This window comes from Drosophila suzukii (assembly GCF_043229965.1).
Source record: "Drosophila suzukii chromosome 2 unlocalized genomic scaffold, CBGP_Dsuzu_IsoJpt1.0 scf_2c, whole genome shotgun sequence".
Classification (NCBI taxonomy): domain Eukaryota; kingdom Metazoa; phylum Arthropoda; class Insecta; order Diptera; family Drosophilidae; genus Drosophila; species Drosophila suzukii.
Window position 1 is genome coordinate 37,272,424 of NW_027255896.1, and position 20,848 is coordinate 37,293,271.

The window sequence follows — 20,848 nt, forward strand, 5'->3', positions numbered from 1 at the left end:
AAAAAAAATATATTTTTGGTCAGGAACGCTATGAACCCGGATCTCAGCGGAAACTGTAAAACCTACAATGTTGGAAATAGGTATGCAAGTTTGATTCAACAGGCTGACGGGCTCACTCTAACGGTCATAAGCCGCCAAAAATCGTCCCAATGAACGCTGATACTTCGAAAACTATAAAAGTCAGATAGTGAGGATTAAGCATGTTAATTCTAGAAATTCTGCAGCATCTCAAGTGTGTTTTAACGCCCAAAGCGGTCGTGGCCGCAGTTCCCTTGCGTTCCCCTTTGGTTGAGTAAGGGACATCTGATAGTCAAGCACTCGACTATAGCGTTCTCCGTCATAAAGTTTTTTTTATAAAATTTAAAAACGAAGTCCTTGTACATGTTTTATTAGCCAAAAATCAAATTAAAAACAACTCTTCATTCTAATACAAAAAAGTACAAGTGTATGCAACCCTTTAAACCTTAAAACGAGTTTTTAAATCAATCGTCTTCATCAGATTTGGCTAATTTCTCAGCGATATTCATTTGCTTTACGAGAGTAAAGACGGAGAACGAAAACTTGGTGACCTGCAAAATACCAGTTAATGAAAGTATTGTAAGTGGAAGTTCTTAGTCGCTTACACTGATGTTAGTTCCCACCGATATCGGAAATATGTCCATAGCCATAAAGGTTATCGGCTGTTGTAGTTTCTGTAGGAAGTACATGACAGTACTTCTGTAGCGCCTCTGCCCATCGATCCAATTGGAATGAAACAAGGCATCAGACAGTATATAGCAGTCTTCTGTAAGATAGTTGCACAGAATACAAAAGGGCGTCGTCTCCAGAAGCACAGCAGCCATGAAGGACAGCGCTGCGATAGCCGATCCCAAATTAGCAAACAAAACAATGTTGATTAGAGTGAAGCCCAGCACCAATCCCACTACCAGGAACTGCACAAATATGGTTCCAGAGATAACAGGGCGCAGACAGTTGACAAATCTGCGAATTATTTACACGAAAAAACAGTAATCATTAAATACAAATAATTGAAAATAGAATTTTTTAGGGATACGCCCAAAACCCAAACGAACTGGTTCTGCCTAATTTATTCACAACATTCCTTAGATGAGCAGTTACATCACTGTGGACGGCAGTCCACGTAGGGACAAACCGCACCAGAAGGGTGTGCAAAGGCGACTACCAAATAAAAATCTACTGTGATCGTACGATTGCATACCAAGACACAAAAAGGCACAAAAAAAATCATTTGGTTTATGAGAAAGAGAGGTGAAAGTGTAAGCATGATTATTTAGAAAATTTTATCTGTTTTGGCCGGTGGAGATAAATACCCGCCCTATTAAAAAACTAGTATTCTCACTTAAAATACGTGTCGAATGACACCTTAACTGTTCCGTTCAAAATTCATACGCAAAACAAGACTTTGGGGAACTTCCCAAAATTAAAATTTTATTTTGTTTCTCAGTTTGTCCCAAAACGTTACTTTAGAGTCTTGAAAATTCTAGACGGTGCTAAACAGGTCAATATTAGAAACATTAGTTCTACCACTTTTGGAAAAACTATTTAGTTTGGCGAGAAAGCGGCTATAAATAGCTAAATGTTGTACACCCGTAAGTCCTAGTATTCAACCCAACAAAAAGTCGTCCAAAACATAAAAACTTTATATCAAAAAAACGACACAACATTTTGGTGCCTTTTTTTGTATTAAGTTTTTGGTTTTGAACGACTTTTTGTTAGGTAGTATACTAGGCTAACTTGTGAACTACTAAAGCTACAGGATTGTGCTATATGTTATTAGAAAGGTTTTTTGAATTACCTTGCACACCTTTTTATCATAATTTGTCTAGATACCACCGTTTTAAGGTTATGGGCCAAAGTTGTTTTTTTAGATTTTTTTTTAGCTTTTTTCTTAATTTTTTAAAGCCTTTCTATCGATTTCTAATTTAATTTTAGGGTGTATAGCCCTTGAGATTCCTCATCTTTTGACGTACGACTTATTGTTGTAAACAGTCTCGTTTCCAAGTTAGTTATCAACAAAAATGGCCACATTTCAGAACATCGAACACTGCCAGTGCATTGACCTTTTTTGTGCGTATCCAAACTCTATTTGAAGGTCCTGGAAATTTAAGACGATGTTAAAAAGCCCAATATTAGTTACTTTAGTTTTACTTCTTTTGGAAAAACTTGTTAGTATGGCAGAAGAGCAGCTATAAGTAACTATATTTAGTACACCCATAACCTGTAAACTACTTAAGTTAAAGGCTTGTGCGACATATCGTTAAAAAGAATTTCGAAATACTTTTTACGCCTTTCGAAACAACTTTTAATCCTTATCTAGGTTAAATCAAACATTTTCAAACATCCGATTACACTGTGTAAGAATCTTTTTATGTGCGCTTCACAGTGCGCTGCAATTCAGTATGCTTGGGTTTAGCTGTACGATTTTGATAAAGCGTGCCGAATGTAAAAAAATTAAGAAATTGTATTTATCTAGTAGATCGTGTTATACATTAATACATTACAAAGGTTGATATCAGAACTTTTATTTGCTGAAGGTGCGGTCGTCACTAGATTTTTACCTCGCTTAGAGGTGGTTTTGTTTGATAGGATATGTCCCCAATTAACCAAATTCTAAACCTCCGACTATCATTAATTTATTTATTATTACTTATTTTAAATTTTAATCTTTTGGACGTTACACAAATACACTTGCGTTGCGCAAAAAATTTTAGAATCGAAATGCTTAGCACCAACTTTCAAGCTGTTACAGTTTCCGTAAAATCAGATCGAATCGGATGGTGATTCTAAGTAAGAATATATGTATGTATGATGAGAAATACTCTCACTTGACGTTTATTATAATGATATATATTAAGTATTATGGTTAACAATGATATTTGCAGGATAATTTCCGCGTTTCGGCTTTTCTTAAAGTATCGTTCGGGTTTCTATTTTTTCACTCTGCTGCTGAAAATCGACTCTCTCGGCTGACTGTCACTTCCCGAATCCCGCTTGAACTCCTCCGACTTTTTCTGCTCTTGCTCTGCTTCTCTCCTCTCTTGTCGCTCTGCTTTTAATTCTGCTGTTGCTCTGCTTTTAGTTCTGCTGTTGCTCTGCTTTTGTTCTCTCCTGTCGCTCCGTCGTTCTGCTTTTAATTCTGCTGGTTATCTTACTCAACCGTCTTACATTCGGCCATTCCTGACTAATCATCTGTCCCAGATGACCAATCGTCCGCATTGTCCTGGACATATCGCCACAGCTTCATATAATCACAACTGGTGAACGTTTTAGATGGGCCTTCAAAGTCTGCTGCTTTCCGAACCTCGTATCTGCCATTCCTCTTGACACTTGAAACTTCGTACGGTCCCATATATTCTCCCGCCAACTTCTTTCCTGCAACAAGCTGTGTGCGGCGTATAGCGACTAGGTCTCCCACTTTATAATCGACTTCCGGTTTCCGCTTTAGGTCAAAGTTCTTTTTATATGATTCCTGTGCGCGTTGAAATTCAATCTTTGCATCTTTTCTCAGTTGCTGCCGTTGTTCGTCAAAACTTAAGTACATCTCCTCCTCCAAAAGCTGTAGAATACGATCCATTGGTTTATTGTTCATCTTCACGCCAAAAAGCAGCTCAAATGGTGACTTTTTAGTTGACGCATGTACGTGGGAATTAACCGCTCTCTGGACCTCCGGCACTGCTTTAAACCACTTGGCTGGTTCATCTGCCGAAATTTTTGAAATAATGGATAAAACTGTGCGGTTCACCCTTCCAACATGACCATTTCCACGGGGAACTCCGGTTGTGCTCCAAACGTGCTCGATTCCGTTTGCCTTCATATGTTCTGCAAACGAGTTGGCCGTGAAAGCGGAGCCTCTGTCCGAAACTATCCGCACAGGGTTGCCAAAAATTTCCGACCAAATCCTTAACTTCTTCAACGTTTCCTCGCAGCTTGTAGTTTTCGTTGGGAACAGCCAAATAAATTTTGTAAATGAATCCACCATCGCAAATATGTACTTATACTGTTTTCCAGTGGCATCCATGGGGCCTAGATGATCAACATGCAGCGTGTGAAGGGGTTGGTCACCTTTATCAATACAGCTTAAGAATCCTTCTTTCTTGCCAAGTTTTTTGTTGAAAATTATCTCACACAGTTGTTCACCACCTGCTGAACCTTCTGTTCTAAGTGAGGAATCCAATACAATTGTTGAACAGAGTGAACAGTTTTCTGTAATGCAAAATGACCTGCACTGTGGGTGTCGACAATAACTTCTTTTTCCATCGCTTTCGGGATCACGAGGAGGTTGTTGCCTTTCACCTCCTTATAAACAAGTTCAGCTTTCATCTTGTAGCCCTCATATGGACAGCTGGTCAGAATTTCCATAATTGCCTTTAGCATCTGTTCTTTTCCTTGTGCGGCTTTGATCCGAGCTGTGATCTCCGAGGATACGAGCATCACACGGTCGGGATAGCGACTGAGACAGTCAACCACTGCATTAAGACCGCTGCAAATCCATCTTTTGATGCATCCGTGTGTAACTCTGTTTTGGCCCCTCTGATATACAACTTTAAAACGGGTTCTTTCGTCAAGGCGTCCTTCAAACTTTGGAATGCGTTCATCTGCGGCTCGGCCATTTGAAAGAAAACATCTTTTCGCAGCAGGTCAGTCAATGGGCGTGCAATCTGCGAATAATTCAGTACGAATTTTCCGAAAAATCCAGTCAGCCCTAAAAACGCTTGAACCGCTCTGACGTTTTTCGGCACCAAAAATTTGCTGACCGCAGCTGTCTTTTCTTGCCCAGGCCATACGTTTCCGTCCTCAATGTTGTGGCCAAAAAAATAAATCTTCTTCTGCAAAAAGTGACATTTTCGCCACTTTATCTTCAGGCCAAACGCTCCAGCTGTGTTAAATACCAGTTTCATCTTCTCCAAACATTGCTCTGCAGTTTCGGCGTGAATTATTATGTCATCCATGTACAAGTCTAGTACATCCCTGTTCATCAGCTCTTGGAATACATAATTTACGTAGCGAATAAAAACTGCTGGCGAGTTCCGAAATCCAAACGGGGTTCTATTGAATTCGTACAATCCGTATTTAGTGATGAATGCTGTAAATTTCTTGCTATCCTCCTCAATAGCCACGTGGAAGAAACCATTCTCCAAGTCCATCGCAGTAAAGAACCTCGCTTTTTGCAGCTTTTGCAGAACGTCGTCTATAACCGGAACAGGAAAGCCGTCTCTCAACACCATTGAGTTCAGCATCGCGTCATACTCGATGTCCTCATCCTCAACTACGACGAACTTGTGTGGCGTCATTTCCTGGTCTACTGCAACCTCAGCCAAAAAGTAGCCAACTGGGTACGTAATCTTATTTCCCAGCCCACGAAACTTGGACGCACATCTCTCCAAAATAACATTTGATATTTTGTTGAAAATGTACTTGCGCAGAATAGATACATCGGCTCCCGTATCTACAAGACACTTCACTTCCACGTGATTGATGCTAACCATTTTCATACGACTTGCACTGCGTACGACTTGGACTCCAGCAACTGACCCAGGGCAATCTCTTGACATGTGCCCCTCTTTGTTGCAACTGAAGCATTTCACGGCAGACTGGCAATCCTTGCGGAGATGATCTACTGACCCACAATTGAAGCAGTGAATCTTCCAGTCGTTGAAATCTTGCTGCTTCCTCTGGTTCGACGCCCACTTTCCGTCGTTCTGCTTGTACGGCTTGTCGACCAAGCGGTCGAAAAACCTCATACTGCTCCTGTAGCTCTTTGTAGGACTTGCAACTGTAAAGAGAGTATCTGAAATCGCTCCTCATGTTTAGGCCGTCCGCAACATAGCGGATAACCGAGCGTGCATCAATGTTGCCAAGTGAAGCAACCTTTTTCATCTGCAATAGGTATTCGTGAAAAGATTCCTGCTTGCGTTTCTTGCGATCGCGGATCTGCTCATGCACATCCGCGCTGCACACATATTGTCGGCTGAACTCAGTCTCCAGCAGCATACGCATCTCTGAGTATTCGTGTACGTACGTAGAATCCAAAAACAACTTTGCTGTGTTCGTCATTTTGGCACGAGCCTGCACGTACATCTGTTTTATGTTTAGACCGTAGGCCGCAGCATTCAGCTCAAAATTGTCAAACCAATTCTTTACCGGTATAGACTCTCCGTCAAACTCTGGAATGATCTTCGCAAAGCTTTCAGCCGTAATCGAGCAACTGTTGTTTCGCTCATCCACTCCAATCTTAATAGCAAGCAGCTGAACCAGGTCTTTCAGGGTTCTTGTATTTTCGTCGATAAAGCTGCTTTCAATTAAACCGGCTGCTCCACTTTCCTCTCCGCTGATTTCGGAAGGTTCTTGCACTCCTTTAATTTCTTTTGGATTTCCACCTGCACTTATTTCGCAAACGCTTTTCGCCGGCTCACTCATGTTATTCATTTTGTCTGCTGCAGCCACTGATCTTGTATAATACGGCTGTTTTCCTTTTGAAGTTGGTATTCTCGAAGGTTCTTTCTTTATTTCCTTTGCGCTTACACTCATTCCCCGTTACTGTCAAGCTGTACTTCTTCCTCTTTTGCGACTTTCCGGGAAGGCGGTGAGACTTCTCGGAACGGCGTCACTTGCAATTTTTGAGTTAGGACGGGCCCCCAAATGTAAGATGAGAAATACTCTCACTTGACGTTTATTATAATGATATATATTAAGTATTATGGTTAACAATGATAATTGCATAATAATTTCCGCGTTTCGGCTTTTCTTAAAGTATCGTTCGGGCTTCTATTTTTTCACTCTGCTGCTGAAAATCGACTCTCCTGGCTGACTGTCACTTCCCGAATCATAGAGTAAGAATCTATATAGAGGTTTCAATTGCTCTGCCCGAACCTCTGCCCAACCTCTGCTAAGAGCCCATTCAAGGCCAAGTTTGAAAGTAACTTAGGTGCGAAGCAACAGCCATAGAGATTTCGATTAAAAACAAAAACAAAACAGTCAGCAAGAGCGGTGCAGAATGAGGTGGGAATGAATTACAAGTTCGATCGAACTTTACAAAAAGAGGGGAAATAAGCTTTTTTTTGCCTAGGTGGCATCATAGCCTCATTATCTAAAGAGAGCGGCAGAGCAATTGGCGCCTCTATATAGTTCATTACTCTATGCCCGAATCCCGCTTGAACTCCTCCGACTTTTTCTGCTCTTGCTCTGCTTCTCTCCTGTCTTGTCGCTCTGCTTTTAATTCTGCTGTTGCTCTGCTTTTAATTCTGTTGTTGCTCTGCTTTTGTTCTCTCCTGTCGCTCCGTCGCTCTGCTTTTAATTCTGCTGGTTTTCTTACTCAACCGTCTTACATGTATATACCTTATGTGGTCGGAAACGCTTTCTTCCATTTTTTGCATACTTTACTCGAGTAACGTGTATAAAATTCCACGAAACCACTTTTTAAAGTATACGAGTATATCAATAATTTAATTTGGTGTAAAAGGTGTATCTAAAATATTTAAATTTCTTCATTTCACTAAGAAGTTCCATAAACTATGGGCCACTTAGTATATATATAATGTACATAATATATATATACATAGGAGTGCCACCCCCACTCTAACGCCCACAAGCGACCATAACGGCATTTTACTTGAAAATCTTCCAGAACTTCTTCGGAACATGGGTCTTTCTGCTGAAAAATGCATTTTTCAACAAGACAAAGATCAAAAGCACACGTCCCTATTGGTAAAAAATTGGATTTTAAGACACAAATTTCGGTCCATGAAGTGGCTCCCACAATCTTCGGATATGAGTCCAATTGAAAGCAAGGAAAAACGCTGTAGTCGAGTACCTCGACTATCAGATACCCGTTACTCAGCTAAAGGGACCAAAGGGAAATGGAGATATGCAAGCGGCAAAGCGATATGGAAATGCGCCACCTTCCCGCGATCTCAATATTTGGTAATTGGGCGGTAAACAGATTTAAGCGTTATGGGCGTTAGGGTGGGCGTGGCTTTGGGTCAATCGATAGGTATTGACGAAACTAATCCATATCAGTTAAAATTTTTATCTAGCCGCTTGTGGGTGTTAAAGTGGCCTTGGCAAACTTTTTTTTGGGTCAATCGATAGGTATTGATAAGAAAAATACATTTCAGTTATAATTTTCATTTTAGCATCAAAACTGTAGGAACTACAGTTTCTTGGCGGCTTGTGGGCGTTAGAGTGGACTTGGCACCCTGCTGAAACAAACTTGCGCTGCGCAAGAAGAACTCTAGTGCCTACTAACCCCCAAAAAAGTTTGCCTCGCCCACTCTAACGCCCATAACTCCTAAATCTGTATACCACCCACATAACCATATATTGAGATCACGGGTAGGTGGCGCATATCAATCTAGCTTTACTGCTTGCATATCTCTATTTCCCTTTGGTCCCTTTAGCTGAGTAACGTGTGTCTGATAGTCGAGGTACTCGAGGTACTCCTTGCTGCTCAAGTTTGACTCAGCAGGGTGCCACGCCCACTCTAAGGCCCACAAACCCCCCAAAACTGTGGCTCCTACAGTTTTGATTCTAGAAAAAAAATGTAAACTGAAATGTATAGCTTTAACCAACACCTATCGATTGACCCAAAAAAAGTTTGCCACGCCCACTTTAACGCCCACAAAAGCACCCACAAACTTAAAGAAACCGTAAATATGTAAAACTTTGAAGTTTTTGATCATTTTTAACCATTTTTGAAGAAAAAATTAATCTGTGCCACATCTGCATAGAGATTTTGTGCGTATTTATCAGTTCTTTACCTTACCCTGCAACTTTTACAAGTGAAAACAACTTTAGTTTTACGGGAGTATGCTCAATAGATGTCAGCATCTTTCAATCTTTTGAAAAATACTAATTTTGTAAAAATGAAGTTCAAAAACCGAATTGTTCCTCACTATACACTCCCCTATACTTTATAGGGTCGGAAACGCTTTCTTCTACCTGTTACATACATTCTGAATAATATAGTATATTTCTCTACAAGTAACGGGTATAACAATCCAACGTGGCGGCTGCTGACTTGGTCGCTTTGTATGTAAAAGCAACAAGTCGCCTAAAAGCCGAAGAAATCCAGGGAAAGTCTCCCTTTTAAAGAAGTGGAAAAACCCTGCGCTCCCCTCTTCAAGATCTGTCCCGCCACTGCTAGCCACTTCCGAGGACAATATTACTCCGAAGTCTCCACAAAACTTAGCGAGTCCGGAGCATCAGAAGATTTCACCCATACGAAATAGGTTGGAGCGGCAAACGAACGCCTCCGACAACGTGGCGGAGCTGGGATCTCTGCTGGAAGAGTTATTTAGACTTATGATTGACAAGAGGCATATAACCATGATGTCCAGGATGATCAAGCTATGTGCTAATATAGCATGTGCCTTCAGCAAATCAACTGCAGGCGAAGAAGCAGTAACACAGCTTGCAGACTAAACCTGCTGTCGTTGTTGGCTGAGGGACATTCAAACGGCTGATTAGAATCTAAAAGCTCGTGTCTGGACGGAAGAGGAAACCACATCGATTGACGCTCAAGGGCAAGAAGAAAAAGCAATAGGTGTCGAGGACAAAAGCCTGAGGAAGTTCCCACCGGCTACGGCTATTAAGCGGAAATCGGAGACACCAGAATGCAAGAAAGATGAAACCATCTGTTGTAGATCGAGCAATAAAGGTCGCTCAGACAGGAGACCAGTCGAAGCCTGAGTGGCTTAAAATACCCGGGAGGAAGAAAACAGATAGAAGAACCCGACCGGATGCGATCCTTGTTGACGCCAGGGGTGCGCCGAACAGCTGATGGCAAGCTATTGCTGTTTCTCGCCCGCGGAAAATATCAAAGCACGCAGAAAATTAAGGAGTCCATAGAGAAAGCTACAGGAGACGAAGCCAATGTCAGAGCTGTTACTGAGGACTCATAGATGGCGGTTGTGGAAATGTGCGATCTGGATGCCCTTACCGAATGATACCTCGCCGCACTGCTTAGTGGGGCATAGCTGAAAACAGGTTAGTGGTCGGAAGCATCCGACCCGCCTTTGCAGACCCGTAGACTGCTTTAGTTAGGCTACCCAAGATGTTGGCCAACAAAGTGCTGGCATCTAAAAGGCTCAAAATCGGCTGGACTGTGTGTCGTGAAAGGTTCAGAGAATAGACAGCACGGGGCTACAGATGCCTAGAACCAGGGCACATCGCTTCCCGGTGGCATAACCCGGACAGAAGCGTCTGCTGCCTCCGTTGTGGGGCACAGCGGCAACTGGCAACTGGCGTGGAGCCCGCTAAGTGCTTCTTGTGCGTCGCGAAGGGAAAGGCAGAAAGGCCAGCCGTGGCCAAAAAAGCGGAGTAAAGAGCGTTATGGAAGTGAATCAGGTTAACCTGAACCACTATTAGGATCGAGCTCGCCTTCCTAAGAGGGCCTTACAGAGTTGCTGAAAAAAAATGGGTGGATATAAGACTCGACAGAAAGGGCAGCTTCTTTAAAATGAGGACAAGGAGCTGTCGACCTCAGTGCGCAAAGGGCCAAGTTTGGGAAGACGTGGCTGCTGCTTGGCTCCAAGCCTACCGAAAGACTCGCTCGGCAGCATCATAGATGAGCTCATCCACGGCGCAAGACGTCGTTCAAAACTTTATATAGCAGGAGACTTTAACGCATTGGCAGAGGAGTGGGAATGCCCCTCGCCAACGAGAGAGGACGCATTGTGATCGAAGCTTTTGCCACCTAGACCTGCAGCAACTGAACGAAGGGACCCAGCGCACGTTCAATAGAGCGGGAGCTGTGCCGATCAGGCACTTGACATTTGGAAACGAAACAATGTCCCGGCTGGCATAATGGGGGATTACAGAAATCGTTACGGCAAGCGACCATGAAGTCATTTTAAATCAAAAGGATGAACCCTGGATCGAGAAGGCATACCGGGCTAATACCGAGATCCTTAACGGAAAACTCCGTGACTTAGGGGTAGGTGATGACTTGAATGTGCAAAGCCAGCATGAAGCAGAGAAGACCATACGAAAGGAATAACCGGCCCATGTACAGGTGGACGACAAAGGTTTCAGAGCAACGGAAAGCTTGCCTGCGAGCCAGTCAGCTACAAAGTGCCTGAGGAACACTGACACTTGAGTGGTTGCACGAGAACTTTAAGACTGCAAGAAGAGTGCAGGAAATGGCATATCTGACAGCAAAGCTAGGTGTTTCCAGCAGCTCTGCAACACGCTTGAGCATGGGCACTGGGGCCAAGCGTACACGATAATGGTTAAAAGCCCCAAAAAAACCAGGCCCCAAGTGACCCAAACAGACTGAAGCATGTAGTCACCGCACTATTTCTACAAGGAAAAATTAACTCCAAGTGACAGTGGACTATCCGTTCGACACTTACTTTCCAGAGGTGACAGTAGCCGAGGTCCCGGAGATAGTGAAGAGCCTGAGAAACAAGAAAGCGCCTGGTCCTGATTCTTTACCCAACAGAGTCCTACGAATATCCATGTCCTAGAGACCGGAAATATTCGCGGACTTCTACAATGTGTGCCTTCGGGATGGAACATTCCCAACGAGATGGAAAGCGCAAGAACTCATACTATTAGTCGATCCAGGTAAACCACCGGGAGAGCCCACTTCCTCTCGTACGATTTGTCTCCTTGACACGGTGGGAAATGCCTTGAAGGAGATAATTGCGACTCGGTTGCGCTTGGCGATGGGACAGGCGGGAGGACAGTCACCCGACCAATTAGGATTCCGCAAAAGTAAACGACCACGGACGCCATAGCGACCAGTGCGATCAAAGGATGCAGATGGAAGGAAGTCATCCAGCAGTACAGGCAAGTGATCACCTTGATATCAAGAACGCCTTCAACACGGCAGACTGAAAAAGGTAGCTAGAGAGAGGTTCGAAACATCAAACAGTGATGCCAACACAGCGATGTTGCACACCCCCTTGTACGACATGAATATTCTCCCCCCTTGCAATGACAAAAATTGTACCTCAGGAGAGAGAGAAAGTGCCCGAAAGAAGTCACCCCAAAGCTGAGTTTTGAGCCATGGGAAATCCGTTCTGACTCGAGCGGATGCAGACATCAGCTTGCAACGTTAAAGCCATCTCGGACCTTCTGATCAAGGGGCTTGGCCGAAGTTCGGGTCTGCATCTGGTCATTAGCCAGCATTAGCAGTTGTCGGCACTAGCAAACCCGTTCATCGACTACGCGGGTGACGGAAAGGTTCAGAGCCTTTTTCAAGGATGCATGGATCCACCAAAGCTCGGATGTAAAATTGTTTTTTGGCAGACCCGATCGAAATGGACGCAGTTGGAAAGATTACACTCGTGCGCTGCAGGATAGCGGCGCATGATGAGCCTTTAGTACTGGTTGATGAGGACCGCGCGGAGCCGCTTCTGCCGAGCTTGCTGGTTTGTGGTTGGCGCCACCGTCAACAATCTGTGGGTGGGAGCGAGTAGACATGAGTTTGGTGTTATGGATGATGCGGGTGATCGTGACATGTATGAGGAGTGACATCACAGAATGGCATGAACTTAGGACTAGTAAGACTGCCTGTTAGTTGATAATTCTGAAAAAAAGAAAACACTGAGCATCACTCGGAGTTGGTGGCATCCATAGGGAGGCGGATCACCTACGCGATAGGTCGTCGAATGACGCCACATGACGCACATTACCTTATAACCTCGACCGACATAGCTTGTAATATCAAATGGTACCGCAAATCAATACCCGTGGCCTGAAAAATGGATATCTTGCAGAGGGAAAATCTCCCATCAGACGTGTTTGCAGATTCTTCTTGTGAATGGTACACACTCGACAGAAGTGAATGGTTTCTATTACAAGGTTCCTCAGCTTAGGGATCAAGTTCTTGGAACGAATCAGTTGAACCATCAATTTATTACCAGCAGGCAAGGATATGCGATTTGTAAAAATTACCAAAATTTTGGCAAAGATACACCTTGCCGGAATGATCATTGAATGTTTCTCATCATAGCTTAACATCTCAGATGCTCTTAAGACACCGTGACTGTTGAGAATGGGGCTTATACTGGAGATCTTGCTGGAGACTAGAACTTGCTGATTTTTTCTCGAGGCCTTGCTTTCTATTGGAAACTAATTTAGCTGAGTGAGCACAATTGGTTTCTCTTGGACTTTAGAAAACTCTGCGGCAGTGAGTTCGGCCTTTACGTCGACATATTGCTTGCGACACATTCTAGCAAACCGGAAAACGTAAGCGAGAATGCGTACACCCCTCTCGAACGCTGAAAAACGCTCTAAAATGTCATTTGCCGGGGGCGCTGCAGCGATTTTACACCTTATTGGGCGTTGTTTGAGCTCTGTTTCGAGCTGGACCGACGAATTGAGTAGCCACTGCTCCTGGTGGTGGAGCAACCACTCAGGTCCGTGCCACAAGAGGCTGCTGTCCTTGAGCTCATGGGCTGAAACGCCTCTGCCTGCTAGAGGCAATTAACATGATTAACATGAAACCACTTTTCTCTGCTATTGTGTTGATCAGTTCTCGCGACTCTGTTGGCAACAAATGTTCTCCAGGAGTCTGCTGGCTTGTTTAGCCATGCAAGCACTATCGAGGAGTCAGTCACTGAGTAGGAGGCATTTCGGAGAGAACTTCCGCAGCTAGTTCAGAGAGAAGCATCGCGCCACACAGTTCTAAGGCCAGTATAGAAACGGACCTTACTGGAGCAACTCGGATTTTGGATGAAAGGAAGTATGTGAAGCAGCCGTCAGTCGGTTCGACTCGAACAAAAATGGCAGCACCATAGGCGCTCTGCGATGCGTAGCAAAACCGGTGGTACTGCAGTTTACCGCTGGGTGGAATCGTACACATCTTGGAATGCTAAATTCTTTTAGGGTTGGATACACTTTTAAAAAATCATGTTATTTTGTGACGAGATCAGTCGGAAGATGCTGGTCCCAGCTTAGCTCCAGCAGCCAAATTTCTTGCATGGAAATTTTTCCCGAAAGACGATAACCATCCCGCTGGATCAAAGAGTTTGGCTATCTGTGATAAAACTTCTCGTTGGTGTAATCTGTTTGGAGAGAAATATCCATCGGCAGAAAACGGAATCTATCAGATATCGCTTGCCAACGGATTCCCACAGTTTTTGCCATACTAGCGTTTTCCAACTCAAGGAAGTCGGCCCTGATCACTTGCTTTTTTGGAATTCCTTGTAAAAGTTTCTTCTCGTTTGAGGTGCACTTGCGCAGTGGCAAACCTGCACTCTCGAGGCCCAGGAGGAGAGAACTTGCGGATACATCTTGGTGATGTCGGCATTGAAGGAGTATTTAAAGAAACGCCATTTAAGGATCTGGGTGGTCAAATCAGATTGCAGTACCGGACCTCTATGAAAGATGTCATTCAAGCTGTACACGTTTGACGGTGGATTGGAGGCGTTAAACAAGACGCGAGCCCTTGTGGTGGTACTGTCTGGCTTGAGTCTACGATTTGGATTTGTGGCTTAATGGGGGACCCTATGTTGAATTGACAGCGCTTACAGGGTTGGGCAGCAACCGTTTGGCTTATTCCCGAAACTTGAGCTCGGACGGATTCAAAGGGGAACTTAATTAGGTTGACTAACCCTTCGGATCAAAAGACCAAATGATGTCCCGACATGATCCAAATCTTACCTAAGAAAACACGTCAGTCACGAATGGTAGGTAGTGGTGGTAGGCAAGAACTGCGAAACACGGAGGCTTCAATTAACGAGGAAATAAAGACAATTGAGATTTCGCCGGACACAGCAGGCTTGAAGCTTACTGCCGACAAGACGGAAGCAGTTCTCATAAGTAGTAGGAAGAAAGTAGAGACTGGATGGATCCTGGTTAGCAGCACCGAAAAATAATCGCAGAGGGCGATTATATATGCAGGCGTACTGATCAACACCCGTCTTTTCTTCAGGGAACACAAACCGTTTTCGTTCAAGAAGGCATCTTTATCGCGCCTCCTTTCTTACAATAGCGGCCCGAGGCCGGCAAGGAGGAAGCTACTCACTAGCGTCGATAGTTCGAAATTAAGGTACGCATTGCCAGTATGGCATAAAGCCATGAAGGTACCTTTCTAGAATCAATGCGGTCTACCGCCGATAGTTCGATGAGAATCGTTTTTTTCGATATAAGAACAATGAACAATGCGTGTTTTCTGAAACTCAATTCACTTTCACCCATGGTAAAATCAACATGTCGTGTAATAAAAAAAAAGCTCTTCACAAAAATAGGGCAGTGTTGCAGTCGTGCGTCTTTGACTGGAATGAGTGTACCACTTGCGGGCCGATCATGTATCCAATTGTTTCATAGGTGCAATCATTTTAGTCTTCTTCTGTTCATAGCACCACTAATGTGCTGCTTCCAGTTTAGCCGCCTATCCAGAGTAATCCCAAGGTACTTTACCGTGTCACAGTGCTTTATTGAAGTCCTGTCCAGGGTGAGGCGATAAGTGTTCAGCCTATTCAACGAAAAGGTGGCCTGTTGAGATTTTGAAGGATTAATAGCCTTATACCACCTCAACGCCAGGTCTCAAACTCATTTAAGATGTCCTGCACCATATCTGTCGCCTCTCTTCGCAGAGCACTTGTCGCCAGAAATGCAGTGTCATCTGCATAAGTAGCTGTGGTGCTGCTTATGAGCGAGGGAAGGTCCGAGGTGAATATTATATATTAGACAGGGCCCAGCACACTTCCTTGAGGGACTCCAGTAAGTAAAGGCCTTGAAGCAGACTTAGATCCTCGAACATCCACCTGGATGGTTCTGCCAATATGAAATGAGCGGAGGAGATCAAAGTATGTCGGGAGAAGATGGGTTTAAGCTTAAAGTGTAAGCCGCAATGCCAGACTCGATCAAAGGCTTGCTTGACATCTTAAAATACTCCGCAACAATAATTTTTTGTCTCAAAGATTTTAAAGATGTGGTTAAACACACGCATTTGCTCGATGCACGATGCATTTGCTCAGCAGCGTTATCCAGACTCCTGAAACCAAACTGATAATACGGAATTGGGTCCTATAATAGATGTATACTAAACAAGGAAGAACGCTATAGTCGAGTACCTCGACTATCAGATACCCGTTACTCAGCTATATGGAGATATGCAAGCAGCAAAGCGAGATTAAAATGCCCCACCTACCGGCGGTATACAGATTTAAGCGTTATGGGCGTTAGAGTGGGCGTGGCAAATTTTTTTGGATCAATCGATAGGTATCGACGAGACCAATACATTTCAGTTAAAATTTTTTATCTAGCATGAAAATTGTGGGCGTCACAGGTTTTCGCGGTTTGTGGGCGTTAAAGTGGGCGTGGCAAACTTTTTTTGGGTCAATCGATAGGTATTGATAAGAAGAGTACATTACAGTTAAAATTTTTATTTTAGCATCAAAACTGTAGGAGCCACAGTTTTGGGCGGTTTGTGGGCGTTAGAGTGGGCGTGGCACTGTGCTGAAACAAACTTGCGCTGCGTAAGAAGCTCAGGAATCTGCACGCCAAATCTCAATAGCCTAGCTCCCATAGTTTCCGAGATCTCAGCGTTCATCCGGACGGACAGACAGACGGACATGGCTAGATCGACTCGGCTAGTGATCCTGATCAAGAATATATATACTTTGTGGGGTCGGAAACGCTTCCTTCTGCCTGTTACATACTTTCCGACGAATCTAGTATACCCTTTTACTAACGAAATAGCTGCCACTGCCAGAGCTTTAGCCACTTTCCCGACAATACTGTCATGCTCAGGGGCTTGGTTCGGCTTAAGTCGCTTAATTTGGTCCATAACTTAATCTGCACACAATTTATGACAGGGAATATCACGAGGTTTTGTAACAGCAGTTTCGTTATCTGTGATCATTTCAAAAGGCTTAAATCTTCCTTCCAAAGAATCAGCAAATTCCTTAGCTATTTCATCATCTTTATTTTCCAAGTACCGTCCGATTGGAGCAAAGAAAACTTCTGGAAGTCTCGATCAGCATCCGGATTGATAGCACTAAGTTTACGAAGAAAAAAGTCAGACTTCGCATCATTAAGAGCTATTCTAAATAATGAATCAGCCCTTTTAAAGATAGCTAAGTTTTATGGATGACGCTTTTTCATGCAGCGTCGCCGCAGTAATCTCTTCTGCCTAACCAGAGTCGATATTCCAGGATTTAAAAGCTGTGCAACAGCAGAGTGAATACCGTTAGCAGTTGATGCGGCAGCGGCAGACTGAATCTTTAGTGCTAGGTCGTTAACAGCAGCATCAATATCCAGAGGACAACTAAGATCAGCAGATTTATCATTCTCAATAAGGATTGTAAGATGATCTTTAAAAGATCAGTAATAGCCCGAAGCAGCAGCGCATAAAAGTATTTAAGGCGGAATGTGATGAGAACTAAGTTCCTGTGATTCATGTACAGTCGGAAAGATATACCCTTAAAAATAGAAAAATCACCTGTACCTAAGACTAAAAGACGTAATATGATCTTAAAGCTGAACACCTCTCGGTGAAGAGCGGCTACAGCCCCAAAATTGAATGGGAGAATTCCAGCTATGATAAAACGGTTTAAGAAAAATTTGCTGAAAATTAGTCAAAAATCTTGAGAATACCATAAAAACATGGGGGCAGTAAATAGAAGCAGTCACGATGCAACGATCCATACTTGGATAACACGGATAAAACGGAAGTTTAGTGTAATGAATGGTGCTGTTGCTGGTCATGTGAAGCAACCTTGGGTACGAACATTCTCCCGTATTGAGGGTAACACACAATTAAGACGTTATGTCGGTCATCATTGACCATGGCGGATCCTTACTTCAGTTGGGGAGGTCCATGTTTATGATAAAAGTAATCAATATCATCCTGCTACTGCTAAACGCTCCCTATTGTGACAAAGATGGTATTGCTGTGGGGACTGAAATTGTGCCCTCCTAGAAATTTATCATATGGCCCGTCGATAGTATGGATCGTCTGTAACAAAGCATAGATATTTCTTGGTTAAATTTAGAAAGGTCATTAAAAAATCAGAATTCTTGTAGTTTTGACGTTGATTAGAAGTCGGTCCTAATTTAGTCATTAATTCTTCAGCTAGCTGCAAAGAACCATTATTTTTAGCAGTTGATTCTCGTTCTAATTAGTCAGTTTCAATATTTTCATCATTCGTAAGCTCATAAGCAGGTTTATGTCCTGTAAGATCGTTTACGCCTTCTTCGAAAATAGGGTTGATTTTGGTATCAGATGAAATTTCTTCCTGTGAAGCTGTATTAAGCTGAGTATCCTGTGAAGCTGGACTATGGTTCCCAGGGCGGGAGGATATAGTATGAACTTAAAGGTTCTTCTCAGCAGTTAGAGGTTCAGGCTTTGGTTAAAAGGGGGTGGTTGGAGTGTGATTCCTTGAGACGCTTTAATGACACGACGATCGCAACGCGGCAATGGTAACGGTGGTTACTAGGGTACCGAACCACAGGCGATGGCGGATCTATGCTGAGGTAGAGCTTACCTACGTAAGCTGCTAGTTGAGCTTACCTACGTTAGCTGCTGGTTGAGTTTACCTACGTCAGCTGCTAGTTGAGATAGTGTAGTATTACGATCTCTATTCCCGGAGGTAGAAAGTAGAACCGATGTGTTATAAGTTGCGTTAATAACTGATTTAAAAAATAAATGGATAAAAGCTTATATACTACTTTAGAGAAAAGGTGAAATAAACTGTTTTCTAGATAAGGTCAGTGAATTTTGATTATGTTAGCAGTTCGCATAGTTGGCTCGGCTGACACTGTGTTGACCGCATGTGGCAGAATGTGTTGACGGCTTGAGTGAGTGTATCTGTCTAGTCGAACGGTGAGTTAGTGAGATCAGCAATTTTCATCTGCAGTCGGTGCAACTGTTGTAAACTGTTGTTCGGTTGTAAACATTGCGAAAAACAAGGTCTGCCTTATTATCTTCAGGGTCCGTAGATGAATGTAGGCCTTTGTCTACGATCGATCTTTATCGATCACTTTTTAATTGCAAAGAGTTAAGCGGAACACTATTACTCGCCAAGAGATGTTGAACGATAGTTCAGTAGTAGTAGCAGAAATTTCTTTCGAATTTTGGGAAATTACACCTCTGTTGGTAGAAGTTATTTTATTATTATTTTTTATTGTCTGAATGCTCAGATCTAAATTGTTTCTAATTAACCTTGCGATAAAGATTCCGAAACCGCTTAACAATTGGTCTAAACGTGGAATCAGTCGAGGCATCCTTACCATAGTCAGCATCAAACGCGCTTCTCTATCTTATGCGTTTGACAAACTTGCAACGCAACTGGCCAGCTAATTTTTGACTAATGAATCCTGGAGTTATAATAGCGGTGTGACCAGGTGTGCTTGACCATGTATTCAGTCATTAAAATGATCAAATCTATCTGGAGGAGCAATATCTTTCTCATCATCAATAAAAGTATCCCCCGAAGCATCCAAAACCTCTTTCAAATTGTCTTGCGATGAAGATGAAGTATCAGCAATAGATTGTAAATTACTTTTAGAATCAAATTTCTTGACCTACCCTCCTTGGATCTGACGGAGGTCACCCTTACATCACGACCTCCAGAAGACCTTGAAAATTTCTTGGTAACACTGTAATTCTCAATTTTAAATAAAGTGGAAGACAAAGAACCACATCCACATTCGTATCATCACCACATAGAGGCTTGGCTTGTCAGCCAATGCAGGCAAGGCCTTCAAACACGATGCGTTCATTTTGTTCAAGTACAAAAGCACAAAGACTTACAAGAAGTTGGATATTTTGTGTGGATAAAATTAAACAGATTTTTTAAAAAAATTATTGGAAAAAGTTCAGAGAACTGCTTAGAAATCGTTCTAAACACGTTGATATATGGGAACTATCAGCGCATTTAGGACAATAGCTGAAGAACCAGCATATCCGAGCTGGTACGCGAAGCGAATAAGATTCACGACGCGAAACGAGCGGGGAGCGAACAACGCTGAAATTGAATGCGGCTAAATCCAATATACGAGCTAAATAAATATACGAGCCTTTCCAACTAGCAGCAAAGGTGGGAGTGGACCCACAAACTCATCCCGATTGTACATACCTGGGAAGCATGGCGCAGTCGACGACTACCTGACCCAACTTTTTAGAGGACATGATTGCTTCAAAAGCTACCTTAAAAGATTTAGACGTGAAACGTGGGACTGGTGCCCAACACGCGGAAGAGGAGGATGAAAGACATGTTCTTTTCGAATGTTCCAGGTTCGGCGGGGAGAGAGAGAATATGGAATAGAATTAGATCTCACACAAATGTAAACCAAATAGTCCCTCTTATGCTAAGGTTGGAGTTCAATTGGTCAGCACTAGCGGCAAAAGAGAGGGAGAAGTGGTGTAAATTAGGAGGCTCATGCCGTGCTAGGCAATGCTTTGCGCGACAAATCTATCCAAAGTTCACCAAAACACCATCCCACCCAAATTCCCCAACATAGTCCCAATGTACTAGCATTAAGTGGAAAATAAAGTAAATGAATAAAATTGCGAATAGTCCCAATGTACTAGCATTAAGCAGAAAATAAATTAAATGAATAAAATTGAGAATATAAATAATACAAGGGAAAACGCTATAGTCGAGGACCTTGACTAACGGATACCCGTTACTCAGCTTAAGGGGCCAAAGGGAGATAGTGATATGCAAGAAGCAAAGCGAGATTGTAATGCGTCAACTACCCGCGATATCAATAAAGACTAATGTGGGCAGCAGACATATTTAAGCATTATGAGTGAGGATAGACAGCCAGACGGACAGGCAGACATGGCTAGATCGACTCGACTAGTGACCCCAATCAAGAATATATTATAGGGTCGGAGACCCGAATACAATACACCCTTTTACTCTAC

General features: G+C 43.1%; 1 protein-coding gene across 2 annotated transcripts in view; it reads right to left on the minus strand.

Moving 5' to 3' along the window:
• Nucleotides 1–375: 375 nt before the first annotated feature.
• Or42a (Odorant receptor 42a) overlaps nt 376–20,848 on the minus strand; it is a 260,948-nt gene continuing 240,475 nt past the window's right edge. Inside the window, exons 2-3 of one of the 2 annotated variants that reach the window (XM_070998161.1) lie at nt 624–981; nt 376–569 (exon numbers count right to left, since the gene is read on the minus strand). In XM_070998161.1, coding sequence (XP_070854262.1) covers nt 483–569; nt 624–981 — 445 coding nt within the window. In that variant the 3' untranslated portion in view covers nt 376–482. Of the gene's footprint in view, nt 570–623; nt 982–20,848 lie in introns of those variants that run through there. The other variant, XM_070998162.1, reaches the window with a different exon arrangement.